At 47.7% G+C, this 27,911-nt stretch overlaps 2 protein-coding genes across 2 annotated transcripts in view; both read left to right on the plus strand.

The window, feature by feature from the left end:
* Positions 1-1,804, plus strand: part of ASZ1 (ankyrin repeat, SAM and basic leucine zipper domain containing 1) — a 43,170-nt gene extending 41,366 nt beyond the window's left edge. Inside the window, exon 13 of the mRNA XM_064455757.1 lies at positions 941-1,804. Coding sequence (XP_064311827.1) covers positions 941-1,087 — 147 coding nt within the window. The 3' untranslated portion in view covers positions 1,088-1,804. The remainder of the gene's footprint in view (positions 1-940) is intronic.
* A 6,570-nt stretch (positions 1,805-8,374) lies between these two features.
* Positions 8,375-26,763, plus strand: WNT2 (Wnt family member 2). The gene is made up of 5 exons (XM_064446828.1): positions 8,375-9,161; positions 10,587-10,810; positions 13,873-14,150; positions 17,011-17,275; positions 26,254-26,763. Exons 1-5 carry the CDS (start codon positions 9,082-9,084, stop codon positions 26,481-26,483), a joined length of 1,077 nt encoding a protein of 358 aa, XP_064302898.1. The 5' UTR covers positions 8,375-9,081; the 3' UTR covers positions 26,484-26,763.
* Positions 26,764-27,911: the final 1,148 nt, after the last annotated feature.

Here is a 27,911-nt window from a genome sequence, read left to right on the forward strand (position 1 = left end):
GGTGCCACTTGACTTTGCTCTCATCTGTACTTAAGGTTTTATAGCTGTCAAGATGAAGCACAGAGGCTCTGTACCCAGTGTTAAACAGAGGTGTTAAAGATTAGCCTTCTAATTACTTCAAAACTGTAATTCCTGTTCTATTAAAATACCGTAGTGTTTTATGGATTTCACTGATGAAGACTTTAATACAAGCCAGTTTTGTGCTACTTAATTTCTGGTGGGCACTCCAGAATGAGTAAAGCACTGAAACATTTATTATGAAAAGTGCCAATTTAAGTGAAACAGTTAAACCTCTTAGACAATAAGTTTGTATAAATTCCCTTAAAATCTTCAGTACAGTTTACTAAGCTTAGTCATTACAAGACTTTGCCAGCAGTACATGTTATGTCTGTAGCATACAATTTTTGAAAGCAAGGTAAAGATGGCCTGCAAAGCGTTATAACTAAGGTTGGGAATCGGGACCTAGCCCTGCTGCACTTCATGACAAGGCTCCACTCAGCTCCAACATGAGCAGGGGCTTGGAAGGTACTTCCTATTCTCCTTTTAATTTCAAGGAGGTCTAATCTGTTATCTATTTAACTTGCTGTTTAATAAACAGTTGTTTATACAAAAAAATTCTGGTTAACCATTGGGGATTAAATGCTTTGTGATTAGATTTCTGTAGCATCTATTAGCAGTGTGTTCTACTCCTGAGGAATTAAGTTTGTAAAGAAACAGTTTGTCTTTCTAATATATATTACAGAATGATCGAGTATCAGGTAAGATGAAGGTTTGCACATGTTTATTTCAATTGAAGTAGGGCACAGAGAGTGAGAAATAATTTCAATCCTAGATGTATGCAGGTTCTTAGGACTGGGTAATTTCTCATGTGCTTAAGAAGCTTTCACACTAACTTTTTTCTTTTGTTGCACTTTTTACATGAACTTAACATCTGCCTCAGCATGATCAGAAGAATGACCACAGCCAAGTGCAACTTCCAGAAAAAGCACCCACCTTGGGAAAAAGATTAGTAAAAATGGGAGTGGTAACATTGCTTGGACTTGGTTTTTTCTTCTTTATAACTAAGTTAGGAGCAAAGAAAACCTGACTTTAAGTTCAGTTCTATGAATAATTTTGGAAAACTTGGTCACATTATGCTTCTGTTCAGTATATGCAGCTGAGCTGAAGTCATGTGAAAATTTGTGTAGTTTCTCATCATACCGGTAGCATTTGCATCCACTTTGATCTAGCAATAAAGTTATTAAAAATTAAAACTGCTACATAAATGTATCTTAAGGTTCTATCTTCAAAATTATTTCTGATGTAGACTGTAGGTCTAAAATCTTGTCAAAGCAGCTTTTTTTTTGCATAAAGCTTACTAATTTGGCATTATTGCTTACTAATTACTGGTTTCATTTTTACCTTTAGCTGTTGTTCAGAGGAGAACATAAGAAAATAACTCTGATTATATCACATGTTTGTATTTAAAATTGTGATGTAAATGTGTTTTGAGGATTGGGAGGGTTTAAAATATTTTAAGTATCTCATGCAATTTTATGTTGATAAAGATCTTTTCTCTTGCAGTTTTTCATACGAATCTATCATATGAAAAACTTCCCGGTGAGGTGTACTTTTCTTTCTTTGTCACAATCACAGGACTGTGGAGATCTTGTTACACATTGCCTGAAAAGTCATTTCCCACTGAACTATGATATTCAAATTATGCCTGAAATCTGTTTCCTCAGGGATACTTACTTCTATTAAGAGTTTCATCACATCTATTAAAAGGATTATAGCAGTCCTTGGCTATAATAACGCAAGCATAGCAGCATGTTTTTTTCTTGGTCTGGTCTTTCACTACAGCAGCTTCATGTTTAGATTAATTTTTTCTTAATATTTTCTCCACTTAAAAAGGTGTTTATAATTCTGCAGTGAAACATTAATATCTGTTTTTCATCTTGTTACCAAACCAGCTATGTTGGAAAAAAGGGAGTTGGTATAAGTAATTCAAATCACAGTTATGTTTTGGCAGACTTCAGTAAACATCTGTAAAAATGCTGAATGTTTCTGAAGGGACATTCTTCTATCAAAATAAAACAGAAGCAGTCTAGAAGAACGTACGCCTCAATGGGTGTGTCATTGCTCTCCTCTGTTTTCAGAGATGTTGTGTGGAATCTTGATCGTTCGTATTCCCTCCGGGGGCTAGTAAGGAGAAGATAAAAACCTGAGTGCTACTCACTGTCACAGTTGTTCTCTGCTTTTTGTTTCAGAAAACTACACTGGGTGTTGGTATGTTTCCTTGTTACTGCAATTGTTTCACCTCCTTTCCTCCCAGGTTTCTCCTTCACGCAAGGACCGTCCTACAGAGTGACGAGGCCAGAGGCAAATACAACAACATAAGCTGGGGTTTTTTTTCCATTCTGTTCCCAGCTCTAGGTCAGAGGGGATAAGCTGTATTCCCCACCACCACCATCTACCAGCAGAAGCAGAGAAGTGCACATACTATCAGCATACTGACTCAAACCAGAAAAGTATAGAAAATGAAATATTTAAAAAATAGTTCTGTTTCTTGATAGTGCCTTATAATTAATCCTGAACTAACAAGACGCATATCACAGAAGGAAGAATCCATGGAAATAGAAAAATCCATTCAATACAAAAATCTGTAAAGTGCAGTTTTAACCGCTTGTCAAGCGCATAGAAACATATATACACAGCACTCCTCTAATTACCTAAAAATACAGTTCAAATGCAGTTCCCAGGGATGGGATGGCTCACAAGCATTACTAGAACTTTGACACGTAACATCTTTTGGGTTTTTCTCCTGTTTTTAGGGGGCAGTGGGAAGGTGGGCAGGCGTTTTGTTCATACTGTGTTTCCAACGTACTTTCACTTCAGTTAAGTGAAACTATTTCAACCACTCATAAGATTTCTGTGCTACTGCCTTGAAAAGGTTCTGTTACTTAGCCTCACTATTCCTTACTTCTCCACTTCAGTGAGAATTTGCATTAACGAAGCCACTTCAAAGGACACTGAAAGTAGCTTCCATTTCAAGAGGTGCATTTCCTACCACCAGCAGATCTTGTCATTTGAGACAGTAACTGAGAATTTAAATGATCTTTTTCCATGAATTTGAAGAAACGATCCACTTGTACGAAGGCCTTTTAAGCTAGTCTTGAAGGTCTTGCAGTTGAATAGATCATCTGCTCCAGAAAATAGTTTTATCAGTATTTAATTAAATTATAGGTTTAACAATGTGAATGATGCCATCAGTATAAAATGGCCATGGGGGAAAATATCATGCATGATACTTGCCAGTAAATGTTGTCTAGCTTGAGAGTTAAAATAAAATATTCATTGCAGAAATGAGTCAAAAGTCTGAATGTGTGGAGCTGACCTCCAGAACGTGTTTGGGAGAAGCTGGTCCTGTTAGCTTATGGATCACTTATTTCAGGTGCTTGTAATCACGATGGCAAACACACATGTGAACAGCAGTTGGGTTAAACATAGGCTTTCTGCCAGCAGCATCCGTAGCACGGTGCACTGCTGAAGAACAGTGTTCAAAGTGGCATAAACCACCCCGGAGGAGCAAGGGTTCTGGCGTAACTGGTGTGAGCTGTCCCATTCACTGATCCGTCATGAACTGTGTTGCATGAGTAAGGTGTGTTAAGAGCCGAATCAACAAAGATCATTTTAACCTCCCATATCATGAAAAATGTCTGTTTTCAGATTCCAGGCTCAGGCTTAAACAATTAATTTCAAGGTCCTTTATTCACTTTCATGTTGTTCCAGTGCCTCTTTCAAAATCCCTGTTTGAGGAGGTATCACAGTCTGGCTGTGATAGGGCAGGAAGCAAAGAAAGAGATTCCTTCGACATCTGTCCCCTGAGCTATGCTGTCAAAATTCTCACCCCCACCAGCACCCGGTGAGGGAGCCTTCAGATGAAAATGTCCCTGCTGAGAGGCCTCCTTCTGTAAGTCATCATATTAAAGTCATTATCCCAGAACAGTAAGAATACAATGATTTGCACATCTATGAAGGGATTGGAGACCGCTAAAGAGCTTTGCATGCATTAAGCAGGTAAGCTGCCGGGCCCTGTGAGGTATTGTTCTCCTCTTACAGTAGTGCAAATTGAGATGCGGGAGGATTGAGTGGATTGGACCTGGGGCCAAATCCTGCAGATACACAGTTGCTTAAAGATGCAGCAAGGTTCCTACTTGCAATACCATTGGATACCTAACTTCTCTCCATAGAGGTGAATATTCATGCAATGGCCTTTTCTGAATCTTTAGACTGGTATGTAAAATTAGGGCCTTGGGTGAGTGATCCCATGGAGATCTGAAAGAACCTAAAGAATTTTTATGTCTGATCTGTGCTGCCCAAGTTGAACTGCAGGTTGTGTTGTGCAAGTCTTCCTGTGTGTTGGGGTTTGCCCTGCTCTTCAAATTTGACCTGTGGAGTACCTGGTCTGTCATAAGGCATTGCCTGGTTATTCCTGTTGGGTACCAGCTGCAAATAGTAGATGGTAATTCGGGGTACGTGCATTCCCGAACTGAGAAAGTGTGGCTTTTTAATTACATTCTCCACTGACTTAAGAGAAGTGCTGTGTTTAGTTTTCCTTCTTCATCCAGCTGCCTTGGGGACAAGACTTAAGGTTGACCTGTGCAGTTTATTCTTTTTCCTCTTACTATCTTTGAACCCCTTCAGGTGTTCCCCAAAGCCGTAACTTGCTCGTATGTGCATGCTGTTTGCTTGCGTTTGCCTCTTCTGTTCCAGCAGTTCTGCAAAAGTTACGGGTCATCTTTCCCAAATAAAGCTGCTCTGTTACTAGGAAAGTAACAGGAAAGATGTTGCTTTAGGCCTTACGTGGTGGAAGATTTTGAGTTTTTAGCCTTGCTAAACAAGTCCCTTTTGGAACAAATTGAATAAATCCATCTTACCCCGTGTCATGAAAGGGGTGACCAAGTGGTCTGTAGCTTGTCTATGTTAGCTGTCCCCTTCCTTGCCATCTGTTTCAGTATTCGTACGGGAGGTAATTTTTCTGCACAGATAAAAAGCCTTGAAGGTCTATCAGGTATCATAGCTGCAGGTTTCTGCTTTCAAAGACTTTTACTGTCATTTCTTTGTTCTGGAGACATGGGGGGAAATGTCTATTTGGAAATTTATATTTCCATTTCCAGGTAATGGGGCTCTGTATTTTACAGACCTGAAATGATAAGCAGTGAGCTATGAAATGGGGTGTTGCTGGCTTTAAATGAGTGATGTGATGTGTATCCTTAACAGCTTTAATAGCTGTTAAATTACTTTTCATTTTCATCCTGATTCAAATGGCGTAGTTTCATGTAATATAGAGCCATAGTCCCTGGAACTGGGACTTGTAGGGATCCCTCTGGGAAGGGTTTTCAATTCTTTTTCTTTTAAGCTGTGCTACTGACTGTGATACATACAGGAAGACGCCTTCTCCTTAAGGGTCTGGTGGGTTTTTTTTTTCTTACTAATTATTCTCAGATGAGCCTTCCATGTCTTCAGCTTTTCTGAAAACAGTCTTTATTTGAATGTAGAAATACAGGTTTAACTACATGATTTTCACTATTGTATTGAAAAACCTCAGCTCGATTTCATAAGGTATGTATTCAGAGAATCGGGCTTTCAGTGTTCCTGGCTACTCTGCTGTCATCTCTCTTGCACATGACATGACTTCTTGACTGGGTGAGAAGCTGTGTGCATAGTACCTGTTGAAGGCACCTACAGCTCTGCAAGTCCAGTCTGCTCTTGCAGCAAGGAGGGCCAACAGCCTCTCCAGGGCTGCATCGGGAACAGCACTGCATCGCCTGCAGGTTGGCGGTGGGATCCTTCTCTCTTGGCACTGGGGAAGCCACAGCTGGTGCACTGGGTCCAGTCTGGGCTTCCCAGTATGAGAGGGACATGGACATGCTGGAGTGAGTCCAGTGAAAAGCCATGAAGATGCTGAAGGGCTTGGAGCACATGAGTTTCGTGGAGAGGCTGAGAGAGCTGGGGTCATTCAGCCTGGAGAAGAGAAGGCTCAGGGGCATCTTATCCATGTGTACAAGTACCTGGTAGGGGGGGAGTGAAGACAGAGCTAGGATCTTCCCCGTGGTGCTCAGGGCAGGGCAAGAGGCTATGGGCACAAACTGAAATGCAGGAAATTCCTTTTAAACACAAGGTGGGGGGAAAAAAAAATCATCCCAGATCTTGACACTGGAGCAGGTTGCCCAGAGAGGTTGTAGTGTTTCTGTCCGTGGAGGTGCTCAAACGTGGACACAGCCCAGAGCAACGTGCTGGCTGACCCGGCTCCGAGCAGGGCGTTGGACTGGAAGAGGTCCCCCAGGGCCCCTTACAACCTCGCCCTTCCTGTCACTCACTATGACAAGAAAGAGCAGTTAATAGAAATAAAGTATCCAAGGTGAATTCATGTAAGGCCAGCGCAGAGTGTAGCGCTGGGAGAAGGAACCTGGGCAGCCGTAAAGCTGGAGCACAGGTGCGGTAAGTGCCCCTTCTGGAGAGGAAGGGGACAACATTCACGAGCTGCCGGTGCAGTTGCCACCAGTAAGGGAGCTCCTGTCAGTACAGAAGGGTGTCTCAGGAAGGTCAGGCGGGTCAACTTTGTACTGCACACCTGAGAAGGCTGGGGGCAGGGAGGGCTGTAGCCTCTGCTCAGAGGGGTCCGAAATGCTGCTGGAATTTGCTGTCCTCTCCCTGGTGTTCCTCTCCCCTGCCAGCTGAACCAAGGTGTATATCTCAAACGTCAGAAACTAAAGTTGGCCAGCAGCTGGAAATCGGAGTGTGTTTTTCACACTGCTGATTCTTTATCATATAGATGTTGAATGCTCATCTGTTGCTTTTGAGACCTGCTGGAGTTAGTAACAGGAACCGTAGTTGCCTCTGGGCAAGTAGTACTGCTCGGGGAGCAGTACTGTGCTCCAGGCTTCACCAGTCCTTAACCTGAAGTCTTTGCAGCCAAAAGCTTGTCTGATATAGGGGGTGGGGGGTGGTGGTGGTTTTTCTGGGGGTGTTGGGGTTTTGGTGGGGAGGGGGCTTAAAGTTAAATTGAGAGGTGGGTGAATGTTACCACCTCAGAAGTTGATACAACTCTACCTTTTGCATTTTCTGAAACACTACGTGTCCATCTGGTTATGTCTAATCTCAAGAAGTCACGCTGAGTGACAGCCTGGAAGACTGATGCCTTCTCCACACAGTCACGCTGTGATTTGCTGCCTGAAGAACAGATCTCAGAGGGTGCTTCCTAGCTCGCTTTTCCAGGATTTTCACCTGGGGTTGACAACCGAAAGCATCTCTTAGGAGCAAGAACTGTGCTGTCCCTAAGTTATTTAGCAACCTTCAGAGTTTGTTAAAGACAACGAGGGCTGACTTTGAACTGGGGCGTCTCCACCTTGTTAATAGTGGTGCGTTGTCTGGAATATCTGTTCTGTATTTGCCCTATAGAGATGACACCAAGTAAAAAAAGTTGCTAAATTCCCTGTTCTTGAATTTGCTTATTTGGCAACCATCAGCCAGGGACTGCTTCACCTGGCAGCTGATTTCTGCTCGAGCGGTGCCAGCGCCTCTGCGCTCTTGGTGTGCGGGCTGGTGCTGCGGTGGTGCCAGCCTGAAGGGACAAGGCACCTTTATGGGTTGGAGTCCAAGGACAGCTGCTGCCTCCTGTGGCACCCGCCTGAGTGCGTGCGTTGTGGGTGACATGGGGCTGATAAAACCGACTTACTAGGACTGTTAAGCTGGTGCGCTTTGGTTGTGCTTTTGTGATGGTCAAAGAGAAGTTGGCGTTAACAGCAGTGAATGGGGAGTTGAGGAGCAGAATGGTTCTTCAGTGGATTTTTTTCGGGCTCGAGGTGTCCCCCCTTGCACTGGGGACGGGGGGGGGGGAGGAGACCTGCGCCGTGAAGAGCTGGTTTGAGGTAAGGGTGAGATGATGGGAGTGGATGCTGCACGGGTGAAGAAGAATGGATTAAGGACATGCAAGGATGGGAGGGAAAAGAGGGGTACGCGGTGGGTGAGGCCTGCCCCGCCGCGGGGCCCTTCACCCACGCCTTCAGCAGCGAGCGAGCGCGTTCCCCCCACGCGTGGGTACGAGGCGGGCCGGGGCCGGGGCCGGGGCCGGGGCAGGGCAGGGCAGGGCAGGGCAGCTGCCGCCGCTCCGGCTGCGGCGGGGGCGGGAACCGGAGCGGCCGCTTCTCCCACTCGCGATCGGGGCCGCGGGGGGACGCGCTCCCGGGACGGAGCCGCTCCCGGGACGGAGCCGCTCCCGCGGGCGGGCCGGGGGCCGCAGCCGCCCGCGGCGGTGCCCGCAGGGCCCGGAGGCACCGCCCCGCTCCCCGGGACGGGCCGCGCCGGTGCCCGCGGAGCCCGGGCGGGGCGGGGCGGCGGCGCAGACCCCGCCGGGGCGGCCGGGGCTCCCCGCTCCCCTCGGCGGGTCCCGCGGTCGGTGCTCGCCGTAAAGCGGCGTCGTGCCAAGGCCCGCGAGGTGCCTGGAAGCGCCGGGGCGGCGCGGCCGGTCGCGAAGCATCTGCTGGCGTGTTCGAGCTGTCTGTCTGTCTGTCTGCTTGTGGGGTTATTGGAAAGCAACTGGCTCCTCGGGATTCCTCGCCTAATCAGAGGTGTTACCTCCTCCTCTTCCCCCAGTGTCTCTTGACATCATTTCATCCATCAGAGTTTCAGAGGAAAAAAAAAAAAAAAAAAAAAAAACACCAAACCAAAAAAAACCAACCCAAAGCAGAACCCACCCAGTCTGCGAGCCGCCCGCACCAGCCCCTCAGTTTTGCTGTGACTGCAGGGAAGAGCTGGATCAGGGCAAAGATGAAGGATGGGAGCGGGGCTGAGCTCCTTGTCCTGAAGGATTTGGTGCGGGGCGAATCGAGGGGAACCCGGAGCGATGCACCGACCGGCATCCCCCGCACCCCGGTGCGGGGTCAGTAAACCCCGCGGCCCTGCGTGGGGCTGCGGAGCCGCTTGACCCACGGAAGAAAGAAGCCCTCAAGGTGCGTTTGCTCCCGCCGGTCATCGCTGCTCCATGGGACTTCTTCTGCCCCCCGCGACTGGCCTGATGTGGACCGAAGCGTTTCTAACATGAACTTTCTCTCTGGGATCTGGTGGTCTCTTCCCCTGGTCTTGGTCTGGGCGACCCCACCGGTCACCTCCTCATGGTGGTAAGTTGTGCAATTCCAGGAATTTTTATTTGCTCTTGGGGAAGGTGGGGTCGGATTAATTGTAAATTGGGGGGGGGGGGGAGGAAGCCTCTCCCTCGCAGGCTCGTACAAGCGGAGCTCGCTGCTGCCAGCTGCTCCGGTCCAGAAAGCCCGGCCTTAAAGCAAGCGGGATTAGACGGTCACGGCATCTCCTTCCACACCCCGTCCCTGCTCCCGGGCCTCCTTCTTCACATAAGCCCAGAGCAGCCGGGAGGGCTGAGCGGGTCGGGGGGCTGGGGGGGTGTGGGGGGGTGGGGACGGACGGGGGGCACCCCCGGCCGCCGCCCCGAGCAGCGGAGCCGCCGGAGGGAGTGGGAGGAGGGCGGCAGCCTTGCGGGGAACACGCCCGCCCGGCGCGGGTGAAGCGCTGCTGCTGCTGCTGCTGGCCGCCAGCCCTCCGCGCCCCGGCGGCCCCGCGAATTGGCTACGGCAGGGACTTTTTTTTTTTTAATTATTATTATGATCCCCCCCCCCCCGCCCCTTCTTCCTCGCCCTCCCCATCCCCTCCCTCCTTCAAAGCCCCTCCCGGCTGCACTGTGAGCGCAAAGGGCCGAAAGCCGCGCCGACAGCGCGGGACCCGCTTCAGGGGCGGCTCGAGCTCGTTGCGGGGCGTCCGAAGCGAGCGGCAAAACGCGGGGCGCTGTAACGGGTTCGGAGGGACACGGAAACCTGGGGGCTCCAGGTCCCCCTCAAACCGGGGGTCCCAGCCTACCCCAGGCTGCAACGTCGTGGCGCAGAAGAGGAGTTAAACCCCTGCTTATAAACCTGGGGAACACATTTAACCTTGACACTGGCTGACGCGGGATCAAAGCCTGATTTATCAGGCTGAGCATATTTCAATAAAATGACTATCTGTATCCATAGCCGTATAAACGTTATTTATTGCGGTGGCTTTTTTGTCATGGTGTTTTTTAACTGCCACTTAAATATATTGGGGGGGGGGGGGGAAATCACGGCTTTAACGATTTTATGATCGTATAAAGTAATGAAAATACAAGAAAAGGACATTTTCTTCTGTTTGATCCCTTCAAAAGACACCTATAGTAGTTTGGGTTTTATAAAAGGTACCTTTCGAAACATTTCAGGACTAATAGAGACCATCTGGCTACAGATGATGATGTAATTTAATTTTTGTCAAGCGTTTTTTGGTTTAGTTTTTTTTTTTTAAGTACTGCACGGGGCTGTAATTGCGGGGTTTGGGGTTCTCCTAAAAGCTTCACGTCATTAAACCCCACAGCATTGGAGGCTAATTTTAAAGGGTTTGCACGGCAGAGGCGGCGGCAGCTGCAGCCGGGGACACCCCCCCGTTCCCCCGGCGCCGGCTCCCGGGGGTCGCGGCGGGCCCCCGCCGCTGCCCTGCCCCTTCCCCTTCCTTCCCTCCCGCAGGTACATGGGGGCCGTGGGCTCGTCGCGGGTGATGTGCGACAACGTGCCGGGGCTGGTGAGCCGGCAGCGGCAGCTGTGCCGGCGGCACCCCGAGGCCATGCTCTCCATCGGCCGCGGCGTGGCCGCCTGGACGGCCGAGTGCCAGCACCAGTTCCGCCGCCACCGCTGGGACTGCAACGCCCTGGAGCGGGGGCAGCGCCTCCTCGGCCGCGTCCTGCTGCGCAGTGAGTCCCGCGGGGCGTGGCGGGGCGTGGCAGGGCGTGGCGGGGCGTGGCGTGGCGGGGCGTGGCGGGGCGGGTGCCTTCCCGCGGGCTCGGGTGGGGCGCGCAGCCTCCGCGCCCCCGCGGGTGAAAAGGGGTTGCGGAGGGTCGGCGTGAGGGTGGCGGGGGGTTTGGGGGATGGTCAGTGCCGGGGCACAGTCAGCGACCCCGAGGGAGCGAGGGCGCGCGGTGGCCCTCCTCCCACCACCCTCCTTCCTAGCAACGGGGAAGCTTCGGTTTACCTTCCAGGAGGAAGGGAAGGGGAAATGCAAAGTTATCCTAGAGTCTCCCAGTCAGCAGAACAGCGCATACGGTAACAAGAAGCGCCCCTTTGCTTAAAAACCTGTATCAGAGCGGAAAGACGTGGCCAAGGTTCAGAAAGGGGGGGGTGGCACAGCTTGGACTGGCCCTGCAATTCCCAGCTTTTCAGCTTTTCATTGTGTAATGGACTCCCAAATGAAGGGCTACAAAGAAATCGAGGTGCCAGAATGCAGTAGTTGGGCAGGGGGCTTTCCAGCACAGCCCACCCTGCCTAGGGAGACCCATACCTTGGGGGGGCTGGAAGGGGCAGCCCGTGTCCAAACAGGATCCCAGTGCGTTGGGATGGCGGCCAACAACCCCTTCTGCAGGCCGGTTCCCACTGGAGCATTTCCCTGGGGAAGCGCCGTGGCAGGGTGCAGTCCCGCCAGGGCTGTGCTGCCCAGGGCGAGGTGTGGGGTCTGCAGCCCCCCAGGCCTTCAGCCCTCTGTGGGGGGTACGACAGCCGGTCCCTCAGATCGGGCTCCGGGGGAGCGATAAGCAGGGACGCACGTGATAGGGGTGAGCCAGGCTTGTGCAGACCCTGAGCAGCTGAAGGCTGCAAATGTGCGTCCCACTCTGAGGGAAGGTGGTTAAGAAGGGTGTTGTTGCCATCTAAATGTTAGACTGAGGCATCTAGTGAGCCTTCAGACAGCTTATGTGGTCCTTTTGACCCAAAGAAAGGGCTAAGATCTGTTACCGTGCCAGGATATCCCTGTCCGAGTGATAAACGAGTTGAGGTTCTTCTAAACCGCCGTTCCTGGGCGCACAGCCGTGGCACGCAGCTGGTGGGGCTGGCCCTGCCCTGGCACCTGTGACCCCGGCGTGTCCCCGGCACCGTTGGAGGCAGCCTCTCCAGGCTGTGAGCAGCCTGGCACCTGCAGCGAGAGCAGGAGGAGGAAGAAAGTACCCCAGGGCCATTGCCCCAGCGGTGGGGGTGGGGAGGAGGGTGGGAGACGCCGGGAACGCTCACCCGAGCGGTGGGATTTCATCTACAGAGCGTCGTTCAGTGCCAGGCTCCGCTGCTGGGAAACAGTTGGTTCCTGTAACCAGCTTCATGTTCCCTTAGCAGTTATTTGTGAGTAATCAGTAACGTCACCCATCAGCTGAAGTTTTCTGTGAGGTTTGTCTGACATTCAGGAAAATGCGTCTGGCAGAACATGGCCTAATTCTGGGGAGGCTATTTCATTTAAAAAAAAAAAAAAAAAAAAAGTAAAAATACAGTTTTTCCAAAAGTGAAGCTTTCACTGTTGGCTCATGGGAGAGAATTCAGGCGTCAGGCTTCTGAGCTCCACGCTGAGCCGGATCAGGCAGTGACTGCGATGGGAAATGTAGCTTGATATTACTCTAATTTGAAATGAAATGTTTTTGATTAATTTAATAAACTCAAATGAAACACTTCTCTTCCAAGAACGTCGAGTGTTTCTTTTTAATTAGAGCTTTAAAAAGTTTTGCTGTTTCTGAATACATTTTCTCAGAAATCCGTCTTCAGAAGAGCGTGGTTTGTAACAAGCCTCAGTATCCCCTGCCGGATTTTGAAGGCAGTGTAGGGAAGGCAGGGTTTGCCCAGTCCTCTTGCAAGCTTTTAGTTGCCATTTGGTGAAGGTTTGCGCAGCGTGCGGAAGTCTAGGGCCCGTTCCCTCAGAACCATCTAGATGCTACCGGAATATAAATACTAAATAATAAGTTATATGGTGTAATGCTGCCCCTACAATAAAAATCACAGGTAACGTTCTCTCTTAGGGTCCTACTTTACTGTACTAACATTATCTAAGGCTCACAAGTCCTCTGAATGGGTCTCTCTCGCTGCCAGTGGCCTTAGATACTGCCCAAAAGTCTACTTCTCACTCCTTCCATGCTAAAAACGGTTAAAACATGTAAATGTCCCATTATCATAAATAGAGTTGTGCCAGTATGTGACAGCTCCGTATTGTAAATTTTTACCTCTTAAACGATACTTAAGCAATTACTGCACTGAAATACATACCTGATAGCTTAAGAGTAGGCGTAGTCTAGAAATGCAGATAATTGTTGGTATAATAAAGTGTCTTCGTTAGGAGAAGGGAAAAACTGCCTGCACAGCTGGCGTGCGGACGTCACGGCTGCCGGGCCAAATCCTGCCTCAAACATGACACAAGCAATGCCATTGATTCAGTGGAACTTGCTTGTATGAATTACTGTTACCGGGCTTGGTGCGAGGCAGGAAACCTAAATTTAATTTATTTTCAAAAAGTAACACCCTAGATTCCTCCCTATCGCCTTTTAAGCAGGAAAGTTTATCCTGAGTGCTTCAGAAGAGGAAAAGCTAGTTTCTGGAGCTATTTGCAGTATTTTGCAACGTACATGTTGTTCCAGTGTCCCTATTTAATAATTTCTTAAACCTATCTCTGAGATAGCACTTCATATATTTTCCTAAATCGTTGAAACACGATAGAAACACCAGCTGTCCTATTCACATATCTGTATAAAACAACTGATCCATGAAAGTGTATTAATCAATATCAGAAGCACACGTTTAATGTTTTCCAACTCTAACACTATATTGATGAGCTTTTACCAGGGAGGGGTCCAAGTTTAAGCCATGAGTAATTCTGGCTCCAGGGAACGTGTGATTTCAGCCCAGTTTTATCTTTTGCTCAGCAAAAAAGTCCAGGCTAAATGGCTGGAATTAGGATAGGCACTCAAACTAACTACCCCAACGATTTTTAAAGTGAATTTTTTTGTTTCAGGTAGTCGGGAATCTGCTTTTGTACATGCCATCTCCTCCGCTGGAGTTGTTTTTGCCATCACCAGGGCATGTAGCCAAGGGGAGCTGAAATCCTGCTCCTGCGATCCCAAGAAGAAAGGCTCTGCCAAGGACAGCAAGGGCCATTTTGACTGGGGTGGCTGCAGCGATAACATCGACTATGGCGTTAAATTTGCCAGAGCCTTCGTGGATGCCAAAGAACGGAAAGGAAAAGATGCAAGAGCACTGATGAACCTTCACAACAACAGAGCTGGAAGAAAGGTAGGTGTCCATCCAACAGATGGCTGGAGATGCTCTCAGTGAGCTCTCACGGGTCTGGGGCAGGTAAAGGTTGGCCCTCGCTGGCTGGTCTCAGCAGTTAGGAAGAACTACGGGATGAGCAGGAGCCTGAGATGCTGCTTCTGTCTCCCTTGGAGGTTCAGGGTGGCCAGAGATCTCCAAGCAGCCTCAGTGCAACTGCTTAAGAGCGCTCCTGTCTGAGCCAGCGCAGTGGCTTTCCTCGTGTGGGAAGTTAAGCCCGAGCCCAAGTCGTTGCAGGATCGGTTTGGATGGAGGTTTTGTTCTGAGCCTAATCTTTAGATATGGAGGAGTTTCAGTTAATAGAGAATAGAAATTCCCAAGGGAGGCTGAAGATCGCACTGAAGAACAGGCTTGACTATTGAAGAGCAAATTCAAAATAGCATTGGAGAAAACAGAAATCCTGCCCATTCCTGTATGTCTATGGTACACCTAAACACAAAATGAGCAGAGATAAAATAAAATTACCTCACTTTTTAAGAAAAACCATCCAAAAGACATATCCCTCCAAAGGCAGTGGCCTTGAGGCGTGACCTGCTCTAAACAAAACCCTTCTCTAAGCATTGTATGGAAATACCGTTCCTGAATTTCAACAAGAAGAGTCTTTTTTATTGCAGGTGAGCAGAAGGAGCACTTGCCAGGCATATTGCCCACTGCTGGTGCAAGGCCTGAGGAATACACGCACTAACGTTTTGTGGTGGTGGCTGTAAATAGTAAGGACAGTGCATGTAAACTGGAAGACACTGTTTCATTATTCAAAGCATAATCAAAACTTGCTGCATCACGACATCTGAAATAATACAGGAAAATATTTTATAGTGCTAGACCAAGCACTTCTAAAATGATCTGTAGAGACTTGTCTTTGGTTTTCCTTAACACATGTTCAGTAGGAAGTGAAGTTCCCTTTATAAACTGGAAAACTGTTCTATACTAACTAGCCCTTATTAGAAAAAACAGATCCCATTTTATGAATTGTACTGCAAGTAGATTATTTTTTCTGGTAAATATTTCTCCTTCAACATCTTTCTTCCACCTGTTTATTACCAGCAGGTGTAATTAATACGTAATACAGACGGATGAACCTATTGAGATCAGTGACATGCATGTGCAATACCATGGCTGCATTTACATTACAGTCCTAAAGAGACTGCAGCCTACGACACAAGCAAAGACTTTATAGGGGTGGATTAACTCCATGCTAGAAAGTACTTTCTGAAATTGTTGAGTATCTTAGTAAGTTTAAAAAAATGCATATGCCAAATAATAAGACGGTATTGGTAAGCAGGCAGGTTTTTGAGAAAAAGATCAAGAGGCTTTAATCAACACGTTCTCATATGATCCAGGACCTGCTTTATAGAAAGGCTGCTGTTGTGTATCCACAGTGCAATCGCGTAGGTTTAGCTTTGCAGGGATCTCACTACCTCAGCCCACCCACGAGCCTGGCATTCAGACCTGGGTGACACCAGCTGTGCCCTTGGCTTTTTTTCACCCCCAAAAGGGGTGTCGGTAGGCTTCTTTTAAAACTAGGCTATTTAGATTTTACTAATTCAAAAATACATAGAATAGATATTTATAATATTCCCATATGAATCATCTAAAATAATACACTGTGTATCAGTACAGGAACATCACTGACAAAAAGAAGTCCTGCGTTCCTATGTGCTTCTTCCACTATTCCAGCAAGTTGTTTTAAATGTATAAGCAGTTAAAGTCATTGCTACCCAGATAATTAAAACCAAGCATCTGCTTAAATCCCAGTTTTGTGGTAGTACCATTGGCAATGAAGTGGGGCTGTGGGAATGTCAGTAACTTCTTTGAAGTAGTCATATCACTTACAAGTTGGGAAGAAAATTAAAAGTACTTTGGTTTTATAAGAGATTCTTGCTTTATTACTAAGTGCTTGACCGAAATATGCTGCCCCACTGTGCTTCAGCCCCACTTCTAATCATGGAGCTTTCCTCTCTCTTACCTCCCTCCCATAATGCTGTTCCTCTTGTACAAACTCTAAAATGTTCATATTTCATAAACCCTTAAGGCATAATGTTTATAGATCAAATATCCATATCTTCAGAATTAGAAATGAATTATTTATTGTATATGAACCCATCAGTTGTTCTCCAACATCATACAGATAACTTAAATGTCTGAGATGAAGCCAGAATGGCTCTAATGCTATCCAGACATTAAAATAATGATGAAGGTGATCTCTACAGTGCCAGCTAATGAAGGTCGTACTCTAAAACGTTTATTAAAAGGTTTATAAACATTTTAAAAATACCTTATTTTAAAAGTTTGCATAAATCTGATGCCTATCTGAGGTATGATGCTTTGCACGGTCTCTGTAAAATCATTTAAATATAAAATGCTGAGGAATTTCTGGGCAACATTTGAAACGCTATTCAGGGCAAAGGGCAACTTCATGAAGGCGAGCTAGAGAGGGTCAGCATGGCGAAGCTTCAGTGGAACGATGGCGAAAGGGGGTTACCTTCGCCTACCAAGGGGCTGAGCGATTCTGTCCACTTCCCAGATCGTTTCCTCCTGCCCAGTCTGTGTCCCAGCGTCATGGACCATCTCGATCTTCGGGATGACTGACAGGAGCGGGGAAGGTAAGCCCACCAGCCGGAGGATTGTGTGTTCGGTTGAGTCGAGCAACCAGAGCAGACCAGCCATGTGGGGATGACTTGATGCTACCAGTGGGTGTCACTACAGACCGTGATTTGGAGACCCAGCGCAAGCCTGGCATTACAGGCTGAATGGAAAAGGGCTGAGAAGCATAAATTACAGTTTGTTTTACCTGTGTATATTTTACTGCGTTTTTAAACAGGCCGTGAAGCGGTTTTTGAAACAGGAGTGCAAATGTCACGGTGTGAGTGGATCATGCACTCTAAGGACCTGTTGGCTGGCCATGGCAGACTTTAGGAAAACAGGAGATTATCTGTGGAAGAAATACAATGGAGCGATTCAGGTGGTCATGAATCAAGATGGCACGGGTTTCACTGTGGCTAATAAGAGATTTAAGAAGCCAACTAAGAATGACCTGGTATACTTTGAAAGCTCTCCAGACTACTGTATCAGGGACAGGGATGTAGGTAAGCCTCTATTGTTACACATGAATGGTTTTATTTCAGACATTTGTACTTTGAAGGACAAAAATTATCATTATTATTGAGTGTGTGTGTGTGTATATATATACATATATATAAATCCATGCATGTAACCAGCAGGAAACAGGCAGGAATAATTTTTGGAATGGCAGCTCTGTACAAGAACAATAGCTCCTTGATGTCCCTAGATGTACGGCAGCCAGTTGTTCTAATATAATTCAGCAGTTCCCTCCAAATGCTGTGGAGCCCTGGAGATGCTGCAAGGCAAAAGCTGCTTTTAGGACAAGTTTGAGTTACGCTCTGGAGGCAGGTCCGTACTGTACACAGCCACATACACGCTTGTATCACACAGCTCTTCCATATTGTTATGCTACTGCTGCAGACGCCCACGAGACCAGCGTCCTCCTTTGTCTGCACGTTCCCTGCAGCTCACTAGGATGCCCTAGTTGTAGGCACACCTCTCCCCATCGGTAATGTAGGAGGTACAGCAGCTTGGTGCAAACCACGCTTGCACCCATCGACGCAGCTGTCGGTAACGTGGCGCGAGGCAGCTGGAGGACATGCAGGTGAATGAAAGACTAGGGCTCGGTGGGGCACAGCACGCTGCATCGAGCGACTCAGCTGCTTCTTCCTCTTCACAAGGCAGTGTTGGCTCTGTCCATGATAACCATGACATTTTCTGAAGAGTCGTGCCAGCCCCAGTGGGAAGAGGTAAAGTATCAGGGCTGCTGTTAACACTGAACTTTTCTGCTGATTTCAATAGAGAGACACTTTCACAGCGTTGCAGGGTTCAAGGCATTGTCAAGCGCCAGGAATCCCGCTAACGGTTCTTGACCCGTGTATAGTATTTCCTGATGTGGCAATTAAAAACTAGCAACTAGAAAACCAGAAGTTTGGAAGAGAAAGACAGACTGAGTAATGTATGAAAGATGTTGTGGAACTAATTAGTAGGTTGTATAACATACCAGATTGCACCCGGTGTGACATATCCCGAAGTATCTGGATAGCAATGTAGCTCAGCTCTTTTTGGCACTGCTGCATATTTACAATCCAAGTTTACTTGGAATAAGCATTGCAAAACAACTGTACTTAAATAAGAACAATATGTGAGATGCTGGTCATGTACTATTGGCTTCAGTGAACCCGCAGTTTTATCCAGTGTTCTTATGTTGTACAGTGTTTCTGGTTAGCTGGGTAGTCAAGGTGATTTTAAATGTTATTTATGGCTTTTGCAGGTGATGCTTATTACCTGCACAGGCACATTTTGTTCCTTGAATAGTGACCAATACTGTAAAGTCTAATACTTTAATCCAAGTGAATAAATGGGCATATTGTGGCATTGTGCAGAGACGAACTTTTTAGACTAGGATTTAGTCAAAACTTGATTTCTTGAAGTTGCCTCGTTCATTGTAAAGCCCGCGATTTCTTTCCCAGCAAAAATGAGAGCCCGTACATGACCCACTTCTATGTCAAAAAGCTGTTTAATAATCTCTTTGCACTAAGACTGATCACATCTGTCAGCCTTGTTATTGTGGAGGAGAGTGGGCATTTTTCACCGCAGCGCGTGACGCACGCTTGCGTGACGCTGTCAAGCCTGCCCAGAGATGGCAGAGTCTGACATGTGCTTTGGCTCAGCTCAAGATAAGGCTGCGGCTGAGGCGGTGTTTCTTTGCTGCTCAGAATTCAGAGAATGTGGCTGTTTGGAAGAGCACATTTTTGGCAAGCTGCAGTAAACCTCTAACGGGATGCGGGATGCCCTGCTGCTCGCGCGGAGCAAAGAAAGAATCAGATGAACAAAAACTGATCTGGCTTTGGCAGAGGTAATTTTGGCAGCTGAGCAGCATTTTTTTCTTTATCACCTTTGGTTTGAACCGTTGAGCGCTCCAGAGTGTCAGCCCTGTTAAATGACTGGAAATGAAATGAGATTATGGAAGTCTGAGTTTGGAAATAAGTGGGGAGCATCTCAGCATCAGCTAAATGTGATACCACAGCGCTTCAGTATGTCCTTGAGCACAGTTCTGCCTTTCATTCTCTGGGGAATTCAAGTAATTTAGTGCTTCAGGGAAAAAAAGTGTATCTAGAGGTTGGTTAGTATTGGGACTGTATGAAGGATTCCCAGAGCAAACCTTATGAAGCATCATGACTTGACCAGGAAACAGCTTCACAAACTGTAAAATGACAGAGCCAGTGTCCTCTGTGGCCTCGGTGCACTAACACGTATGACCAAGTAAATTAAAGGTGCTCAGGGGTTGTATCATCGGTGGCCTATCCAAAAAACTACGCATCTCATCTTCTGCTGTTGGGGCTTTCAGTGGTGGATCTTCTCTCTGGTAGTGGGCAGCCACTGGAGGGTGATGGGATTGAACACACCCCACCGGGTCTGGCATTCTGTCTGGAGGAGGCAGCTGGATGTAGGTACATGAATCACCCCTACGAAGTGAAAAATGTGTTGCTATTATTATTTGTTTTCCTAGAAGAAAAAGAGAAGTCATAGAATCGTAGAATCAGAGAATCATTAAGGTTGGAAAAGGCCCTTAAGATCATCGAGTCCAACCGCTAACCTGTCCCTGCCAAGTCCACCACTAAACCGTATCCTCAAGCAAAGAGTTATTGCTTTTGGGAGTGAGATAATATGTGGAAAACATTAATAGCAACTCAATAGCAAGAGAATGTAATAACCCAACCACCTCTTGTCTAGCATTAAGATTTCATGACTTTCAGAAAAGGACCAAAGGAAGATTTTCAGAAGTGTCCAGAATTCACTTAACTCTGCTCACACAGATGCTGATATAATTTTTACTCACAATTTTTTACTCAATTTGATAGAAACAGAGGTAGGACATCCCAGAGGGCTTTTGAAAATCTTGTAAAGAACTTACAAATTTTGCCATACTTTGCATGGTCTTTCCTTATATCATGATAAATTTCCAGCTCCCAAAACCAATACAAGCATACCCAGGACTACACAAGGAGAGACCCATTAGAAACAATAAAGCTGTGAAGGGAGCAAAAGCGACGGCAACACAAGCGGCAGTCCCGCCGTAGCATGTACTCTCTTAACCTGAATGTGTAAGTTCACCTCCAAAATGTTCTAGAAAAACCTCTTGCTCGTCTGCTTATAAGCTTCTGTCAGAAGCGTTTTATGTTTTGTAAGATTGCTGTTTGACCGTCCATGCAGGCTAGGCAGATTGAAAGCTCTTGCAAGCTTATCATGTTTTGAACGTAGTGGTGGACAAGCAGAGACTGCTTTAGGAAGAAACATATGAGCAGCCGTAGAGTGGGCGTCACCAGCTTGCTGGCTGAGCTTTTTTTACAGGCTGGGATCATAGAGACTATTAAAGCAGTGTAGTGTCTTCCTGCAAAACAAAATATTTTAGAACAGGTTTATTAAAAATTAATTTGTACAGAGCAACCAAAAAATGTAGGTAGTGCTTGAGTGAAGCCTCTTCCTGCGGGGAGACCCCCACCAAACTGTGCAGAGCAAGCTGAGTGCGGCTACGCTGTTGAAGTGGTGCATGTGATCGAGGAGGTCACTCCCCAGGAGAGGACTCCAAGGTGGAGGTGGTGGGTGAGCAACAGGATGGTGTTGGTAGGTGTTTGTTGACTGTTCGCAACTGTTCTAGTAACAATGAGGCTTCGGCCATGTGGAGGTGGTGGTGGAGCAGAGGCAGGTCCTGTCTGTGTGTGCAGGATCTGCTGCAAACCCATGCGCCATGTGCTTCATGTCATCCATAGGTTTCTCCCAACACTCATGTGGTCCTGGTTTGGGTGCTGTCAAAGCCAGCATCGCTGCCTCTGCCTGCGCATAGGGTGTGGGCTGTGTGCCTGCACTGCGGTCGTCATCTCCTGTGTTCCCAACAGTCAGGGTGCTGCGGCTGGCTCTGAGGACCACACCTGGTCTCCTGGTGGAAAGTACTGTGAAGATGTACATGCAGTACTGTGGGCAGCCCCCGGAAGCTGCGCATTGGGTGGCAAACCACACGCCTAGGGTGATCGGCTTTGGGTCCCTCACAGGGTTATTTTCATGTTAATTTACTTCCCCTGCTGCCCCACGTAAGCCATTTCTGAGATGAATAAGACCAATTCCAGAGTGAAAGAAAAATGTGAAATTAAAGCGTAGCCTGCAAAGTATTGGGGCTGGGCAAGATGTGTTAGTACTTCAGATATGTAACCCATGGAGGGAAACCAATCCTGCTCTATGTCAAGAACTTCTCACTGAGGTTAGGCACATACAGGCGGTCCCTGCACAACTTCTTGGCCTGTGCCTCCCAATTTACACATTGCAAACCTGTTGGGCACCGTCCCAACCCTGTGCAAGCTGATGGTGGAGCTTGCGATGATTTCCATCAGGGCAGCCCTCCTCCAAGCACCGTCCGGCAAGGGAGCAGAGCGGTCACCCCAAGAACCTCTGGTTGCCGAGAGGTTATGACAGCTATCAGTGGCTATGGAAATCAGAGTGAGACACGTTTGCTCTAAACAGAATCTGGACAAGCTGTTTTTATCAGCACGTTGCTGTCTCTGTTGCTGGCCTGGGGAATCCCAGCCCCCCTGGACAAGGCTGCCTCTGGCATGTGCTGCCTGCCCTCTCCAGCCCTGCTGTACCGAGGTGTTGTATGTGAAATGAGTGAATGTTTCTTGGTTTGAAAAGTAACTTCGGAGCTACTTTTCTGTGAATATTTCCTTTTTCTTTTTTTCCCAAAACGCTCGTGTAGAAACTAGTTTATTGTTGTCGGGGGTTTCCCAGCTTTTTTTTCAGGTGAAAGTCAAGTAATGAACTTTATCGCTTGAAGCCAGATTTTTAATCAAGAGAAATAGAAGGGAAAATCTCATGTTATTAAGGAATAAATACATTTTAGTGATTTAGGAATGGGAAAAAAAAATATTTTTCAACATATGTTTGCTTAAGAAAACAACTGTGCAAACCAAGAAAAAGGATTTGATATACGGGCTGTAAAGTTGGCAGTATTAAAAGCTGTGGATGTTTTGGCAGGTATAATGTTGTGTGTCGGCATGGCAATTCCAACACTTGAAATAAAAACAAAGAGGTTGCACGAAAACCTTTTACAAGTTAGGACATACTCCTACCTCTTAAGTGATGAGGAGAGGCGTTACAGGTAGGAGGCAAAGCTCAGAAAACTCTGCAGTATTTTGCTTAGTGTCTTGTGTTGCCTTCATCGCCTGGGTATGTGAGTGCCCCCAAGGAGCACAGTAACTTGCCTGGCGGCTCGCCGTCAGTGATTGCTCGTTTTCTTTCTCACGAGAGAAGCCGCAGAGATACTGAAGATGCTGTTTGAACTTTTCAAAAACGTTGGTTTCAGAAACTAAGCCTTTATGTGAGCCTGTTTTCTCTTTCATCACATTCTGTGGATACTTTAGTCTCCTCTCCTAGTGGCATAGTAAATGTTGATATTGTATTGTGGGCAGTATCAGATGATCCTGGCTTCTGACTATCTGTTAGGGCCTGCAATCATTTTGGTTTTGAGGTCTGTGGCAAAACTCCCCTTGAAACCAGCAGGCGTATCCCGCTCACATTCTCCTTCGCTGCTCTGCAGTTTCCCCAAACATCTGGAAATGAGAACTTTAGAGTTGGAAACTAACCTGTGCATCGGCTGAGGAATGTGGTCAGACCTTCCTGGGGCAGATCCTGCACCTCATCACAGCTGGGTGTGATGGCCCATGCCTGGCCTCACGCAGAGGGGATGTGGGGGTCTTCCTTCGACCCCAGCAGCCAGGCGGCACGGCCCTGCTCTGCTGCTGGTCAGGAGGCATGCCGAGGTGGAGAGAGGCTTTGCTTTGCCTCCGCTGGAGGAGTGACACCCGGCCGGCCGCCGCGCGATGGTGGCACAGCGAGGGCTACCAAGCGTCCAGCTCATTTCACAAAAAACCACACACAGAGAGCAAAGCACCAAGCGGTTTGAAATCTAACCCAAATCATGGTTGTTGGAGATTATTGTCCTAGACATTCTGTGTTACACGGCCCGAGCACTCCGGGCCTTTGGGGCTGGGCCCCTTCAGCAGGGTGAAGCAGCACGCAGAGGAGGGGAGGTGAGGGGGAACCCGTGCAGGGAGGTAGAGCAGGAATTCACACCAAATTCCTGACACAGAACGTTAATCATACTAGTCACAAGCTTGGCCTTTGTACCTGCTACGTTTTCTGAGCAGAGAGAGCGGGACAAGCGCCTATAAAAGTGGTAATTCAGTTGTATTTTGCACAGACTGGAATGTAATGGATATTGCTGGGGGCTGACACAAGCACCGGCACTTTACGTTCAGATGTCCCAGCTGTTTGCACAATGTCATGGATGGAGGAGAATGTGGTAGCCAGGAAGTGGGGTTTGGTGTGTTTTCTGCCACAGGCTTCTTATGGGATCACAGGTGGATCATGTAGCTCTGCATCCTCCTGATTCCTCAGCCCTGCCTAGATCAGGGGCACTGGGGGCCACTGGAATCCTCTCTCCCCCAGTGTGGAGCAATTCCTGGAAAAAGGATCTGGAAAGTTTTGGCATCACTGCTTTGCCCATCGGGCAGGTTGCCCTGGTGCAGCTGGCCTTGCAGCAAGAGTTTTGTGGCAGAGGGCTTGCTAGGGGTGGTGTGTGCCTGTGTGGGACGTGGCTGGTGGTACCTTCTCCCCAGGACACCCTGCACCGGGATTCAGGTGCCGTCACTGGCTGCCAGGACAGGAGACAGGGAGTTACTGGTGGTTCCCTGGTGCAGAGTGTGCCCGATACAACACATTGGCCCAATGGTTTTTACATCCATGTGAGGTGCTCCACCAAATAGCAGAGACTTAAAGTGCTGTTCAGCTGCCTCCCCAAGGATGCTACGCAGAGCACTGGTGTGTGGGCAGCAGCCTGAGCGGGTTCGCACCCCAAGGAGGTCTGGGATTTATCAGGCTGCAGGTGCAGGCGCCCATGTCTGGCTCTGTTCAGCATGTCTTTTCCTCCTTCTGCCTTTTCCCTTTCAGATAGCTCAGCAGGTCTCACTTGGCTGGTGCCACAGCACCTTTGCAGCTCAGGACCCCCAAGCCGGGGCCAGGGCCTCCGCCGTCGGCAGCAGCTGGCAAGCAGCTCCTGGGGCAGGTGGCCAGGGTGGCCGTGGGCACCCGCTGAGCCTGGGGTGCATGTGGCCATACAACACCCTTCTTCTGCTCTGCCTGCAGCAGGTCTGGGCCAGCGATTTGCTATTGAAGCTTTCCAGGTGTATAATTCTACCCAATGGATATTTAAATATTTACATATTTAAATAAATACAGGAATATAGGCTGTGGGAGAGAAGGCTGAGATGCCTCCTAGGGACTGAAACATTCCTCTGTGGCAGCAGCTGAAGCCTACCCTGACTTGGATGCAAAAAGAGAAAAACACCCCCCACCGTGGCTAAGAGGCTAAAGCGCATATCTGTGCCATGAAGAGCCGCAGCCTCGGACGGTGACTTTCCTCAAGTGCCTGAGACCACTCGTTGCCTCAGTGTCCGGGCCCAGGCCTGAAAAGACATGAAGTCTCCCTGGTGCTGGGGACAGTAGGGAACGGAGGAACAACAAATACGTGTATATTGTGAAGTGCTTCAATACAGCAGCAGTGGTATATACCACCATAGGGGGAAAAAATGTAGAATTGATGCAGCTTAGAGTTTTAATGATTACAGATTAATTAGAGCTTAAGTTTTATAAATTAAGATTGGTTTGCTGTCCTAGCTCATGCAAATTTGAACTAATGTCTGCATGTATGTTTTTCTTTACGAAGGTAAATTGTTCATGTTTGATGTACACCTGTGAATGCACTTTGTAAAATGTTTCCAGTTAATTTAGTGACTGCAGTTGATATTTAGGGAATCCCATTTTGGCCCAGAACAGAAGAATGGAGCTATAATCAAGTCTAGGGAGAATGTCAGAACAATGTTCATCTCATAGATGTACCTGAAAGTGATTTCTAATAGCAATACATAAGAAATTAGGTAAAGCAATGAGCATTCATGAAGTTTTCAGATGGATAATAATAATCTGTCATCAGATGTGATAGAGATCTGAAAATGAAGCCTAAGGTAAGTTTGTATTAGGTGATGAGCAGCTCCCATGTGGTACTGTAGTTTTTCAGGCTAAGGCATGCCTTAAAGAGCCATTTTGTGCCACGGGGCAATGGGCAGTGGCATTTCAGCCAGTCCAGAGAGACTGTAACAACATGAAGAGGTGGGGTATGTTCCCCTAGCTGTCCTTCTGTCCACAGTAGGCTGTAATTTAGTGTATTCTAGTTTCTATTGAGAAGGACGAGAACAACCCTTGGTGCTTACCCTGCAGAGATGAGAGGTGCACAGAGCAGCCACTCCTCAGCTGCCATCTGAACTGGTGGCATGGGGGGCGGTGGGCGGACACAGCGATGATGCCAAGTGGTTGAGGTGCTTCTGTGCTCACTTCTGCAAAGACTTTAACCACCGGCAGCATGGTTACTCTGCCCAGCGTGTCCCTTGCAGCCACCAAATTTAGCAGTCTCCTCTTTCCCAGCCCTCCCCTGCCCACCCAGGACTCCCCTGCAGAGCCCATGAGCTCCCGAGCACCACGGGGGTGCTTCTCCTGGGCACCCCATTTCACACAGCCCTGGGGGACTGGATGCAGGGGGCAGGAGGGGGCTGCACGCCTCCTTTCGGGAGGGTATCTGCTCGCTGGAGAGGAAAGAGGTGCTACGGAATGAGGAAACAAAACACAATAATGCTAACAGAGTAGTGCAGAGCCTTGAAGTATTTGGCCCATTTTGCTACTTCTTATCTCCAGAGCTGATTTCCAGGACAAATTTGAGAATTCTAGAGCAATTTTACCTTATTATAGACATTTCTCTGGCTTGATATTGAATCCCAGGTGATGTGATGTTGAAGGATCAAATACATTGCAAATTATGTCTCCTATACCTATTTTCATATGCTTTCTGTCCTTCCTTAAAATCCACCTCCTGATCTTTCCTGCATTTCCTTTGCAGGGTCCCTCGGGACAGCTGGTCGGGTTTGTAACCAAACCTCCCGCGGCATGGACAGCTGTGAAGTGATGTGCTGCGGGAGAGGCTACGACACCTCCCGCGTCAGCAGAATGACAAAATGCGAGTGCAAATTCCACTGGTGTTGTGCTGTGCGCTGCCAGGACTGCCTGGAAGTGGTAGATATTCACACCTGCAAAGCGCCAAAAAGCGCTGGCTGGATCTCCCGGACTTGATGCACAGGCTACTGATGCTTGCAGACTACAGCCCTTGCCTTTCCTGGTCCGTGCAAGGAGTGCGTCTGAGGTCTTCTCTACTTTTACGCCAGCTTTGCCTTTGTCTTTCACTGCACAGAAGCTGCTGGATAATTAATACAAACTCTGCAGCATTTACTTCCTATTTCTGCATGACGGTGCTGCTGCAGAGTTGTCTGTGCATAAACTGATGCAGCTCTGGAAGCACGTACTTCTGCAGTGACTCTTCCAACCAACACACACATCTCCTCTGGACTCCACATGTCAGGAACACAGCAAGACGCAAAGATGGGGCATTTTGTACAAGACCACCCCCACCAGCTGCATGGGCTAAGCTTGCTCAAGCGTCTTCCAAAGGATCTTGTGCTGGCTACAGTCGTGCCCTGGATACTGAAGTGCTCCCGAGTTTGAGCACCACTTGCTGATTCCTCCATGAGACAAAATCTGGGGCTAGGCTGGGTGAAAGGCTTTACCGGAGGGGTGTTTGTCCATCCCTGGTGGACTGCCGTTTGCAGTGAGGTGGCCACCTCAGGCCACCCCGGCCACTGTTAGCATGCTGCAGCTTCCCGTGGGGCAGAAATTGTCCCACAGCGAGAAGCAAAGGAAACTGCAGGAGATGTATTCAACCACAGCATTTTCATAAACTATTAAAGAGTCAAAGCAAATGTCTTCTATATTTGTGAAAACTTGCCTTAAAAGCTTTTAAGAGGTCATTAATATTAACTGCTGAGTTTTTTTGTGTTCTGAAGGATTGAAGAGATTTGTTTCTCAGCCTAGTGAGAGCTGGGTATAGGACACTCAACTACCTGCAGATAAGGTTTCCTATTTTTCACTTACTGAACAAGCAGAAAAACATTTGCAGAAAGCTGATGGAGAAGGAAATATCTTGTCTCAGTAATGATCGTGTTTCTAAAGAATCTATCAACTTCTATGTTCTTTTAAATTTAATAAATCTATTAAATGTGTTCAGAATGATACTCTCCATTCAGATGGGGACTTCCAACGAGATTTTTCACCGAATACCTTCTGCAGATACTTAACGTCTATGATTAACAGTGCATTGGCCTCTGATGGAGGCGGCTACAGGTTGTGCCAGGTCCGTATGCTGGGCTGGGATCAGCATAAAACAACAAGGTACTGGAAAGAAGTGCAGGCTCACGAGGCCCAGAAATCACAGCCTCGCTGGAGAGGAGCTGGGTCAGAGAGGGGCCAGCCGTCTCTGCTCAGCACAGAGACCAGCAAATGAGCCAAGACGAAAGACGGGGCCTGTGCCGATAAGTCTAATAAGGCTCCGGAAAAGCACCCTTGAAGTGCAGAGACAGACAAGGTAATGAAAAAATAACGTAGGAAAAGGAGGTTGAGTGGGTGATAGAACCTGCTGTAGATACAGGCAAAATTTCCTTATGAAAA

The sequence above is a fragment of the Phalacrocorax carbo genome, chromosome 1 (genome assembly GCF_963921805.1).
Source record: "Phalacrocorax carbo chromosome 1, bPhaCar2.1, whole genome shotgun sequence".
In the NCBI taxonomy this organism is placed as follows: domain Eukaryota; kingdom Metazoa; phylum Chordata; class Aves; order Suliformes; family Phalacrocoracidae; genus Phalacrocorax; species Phalacrocorax carbo.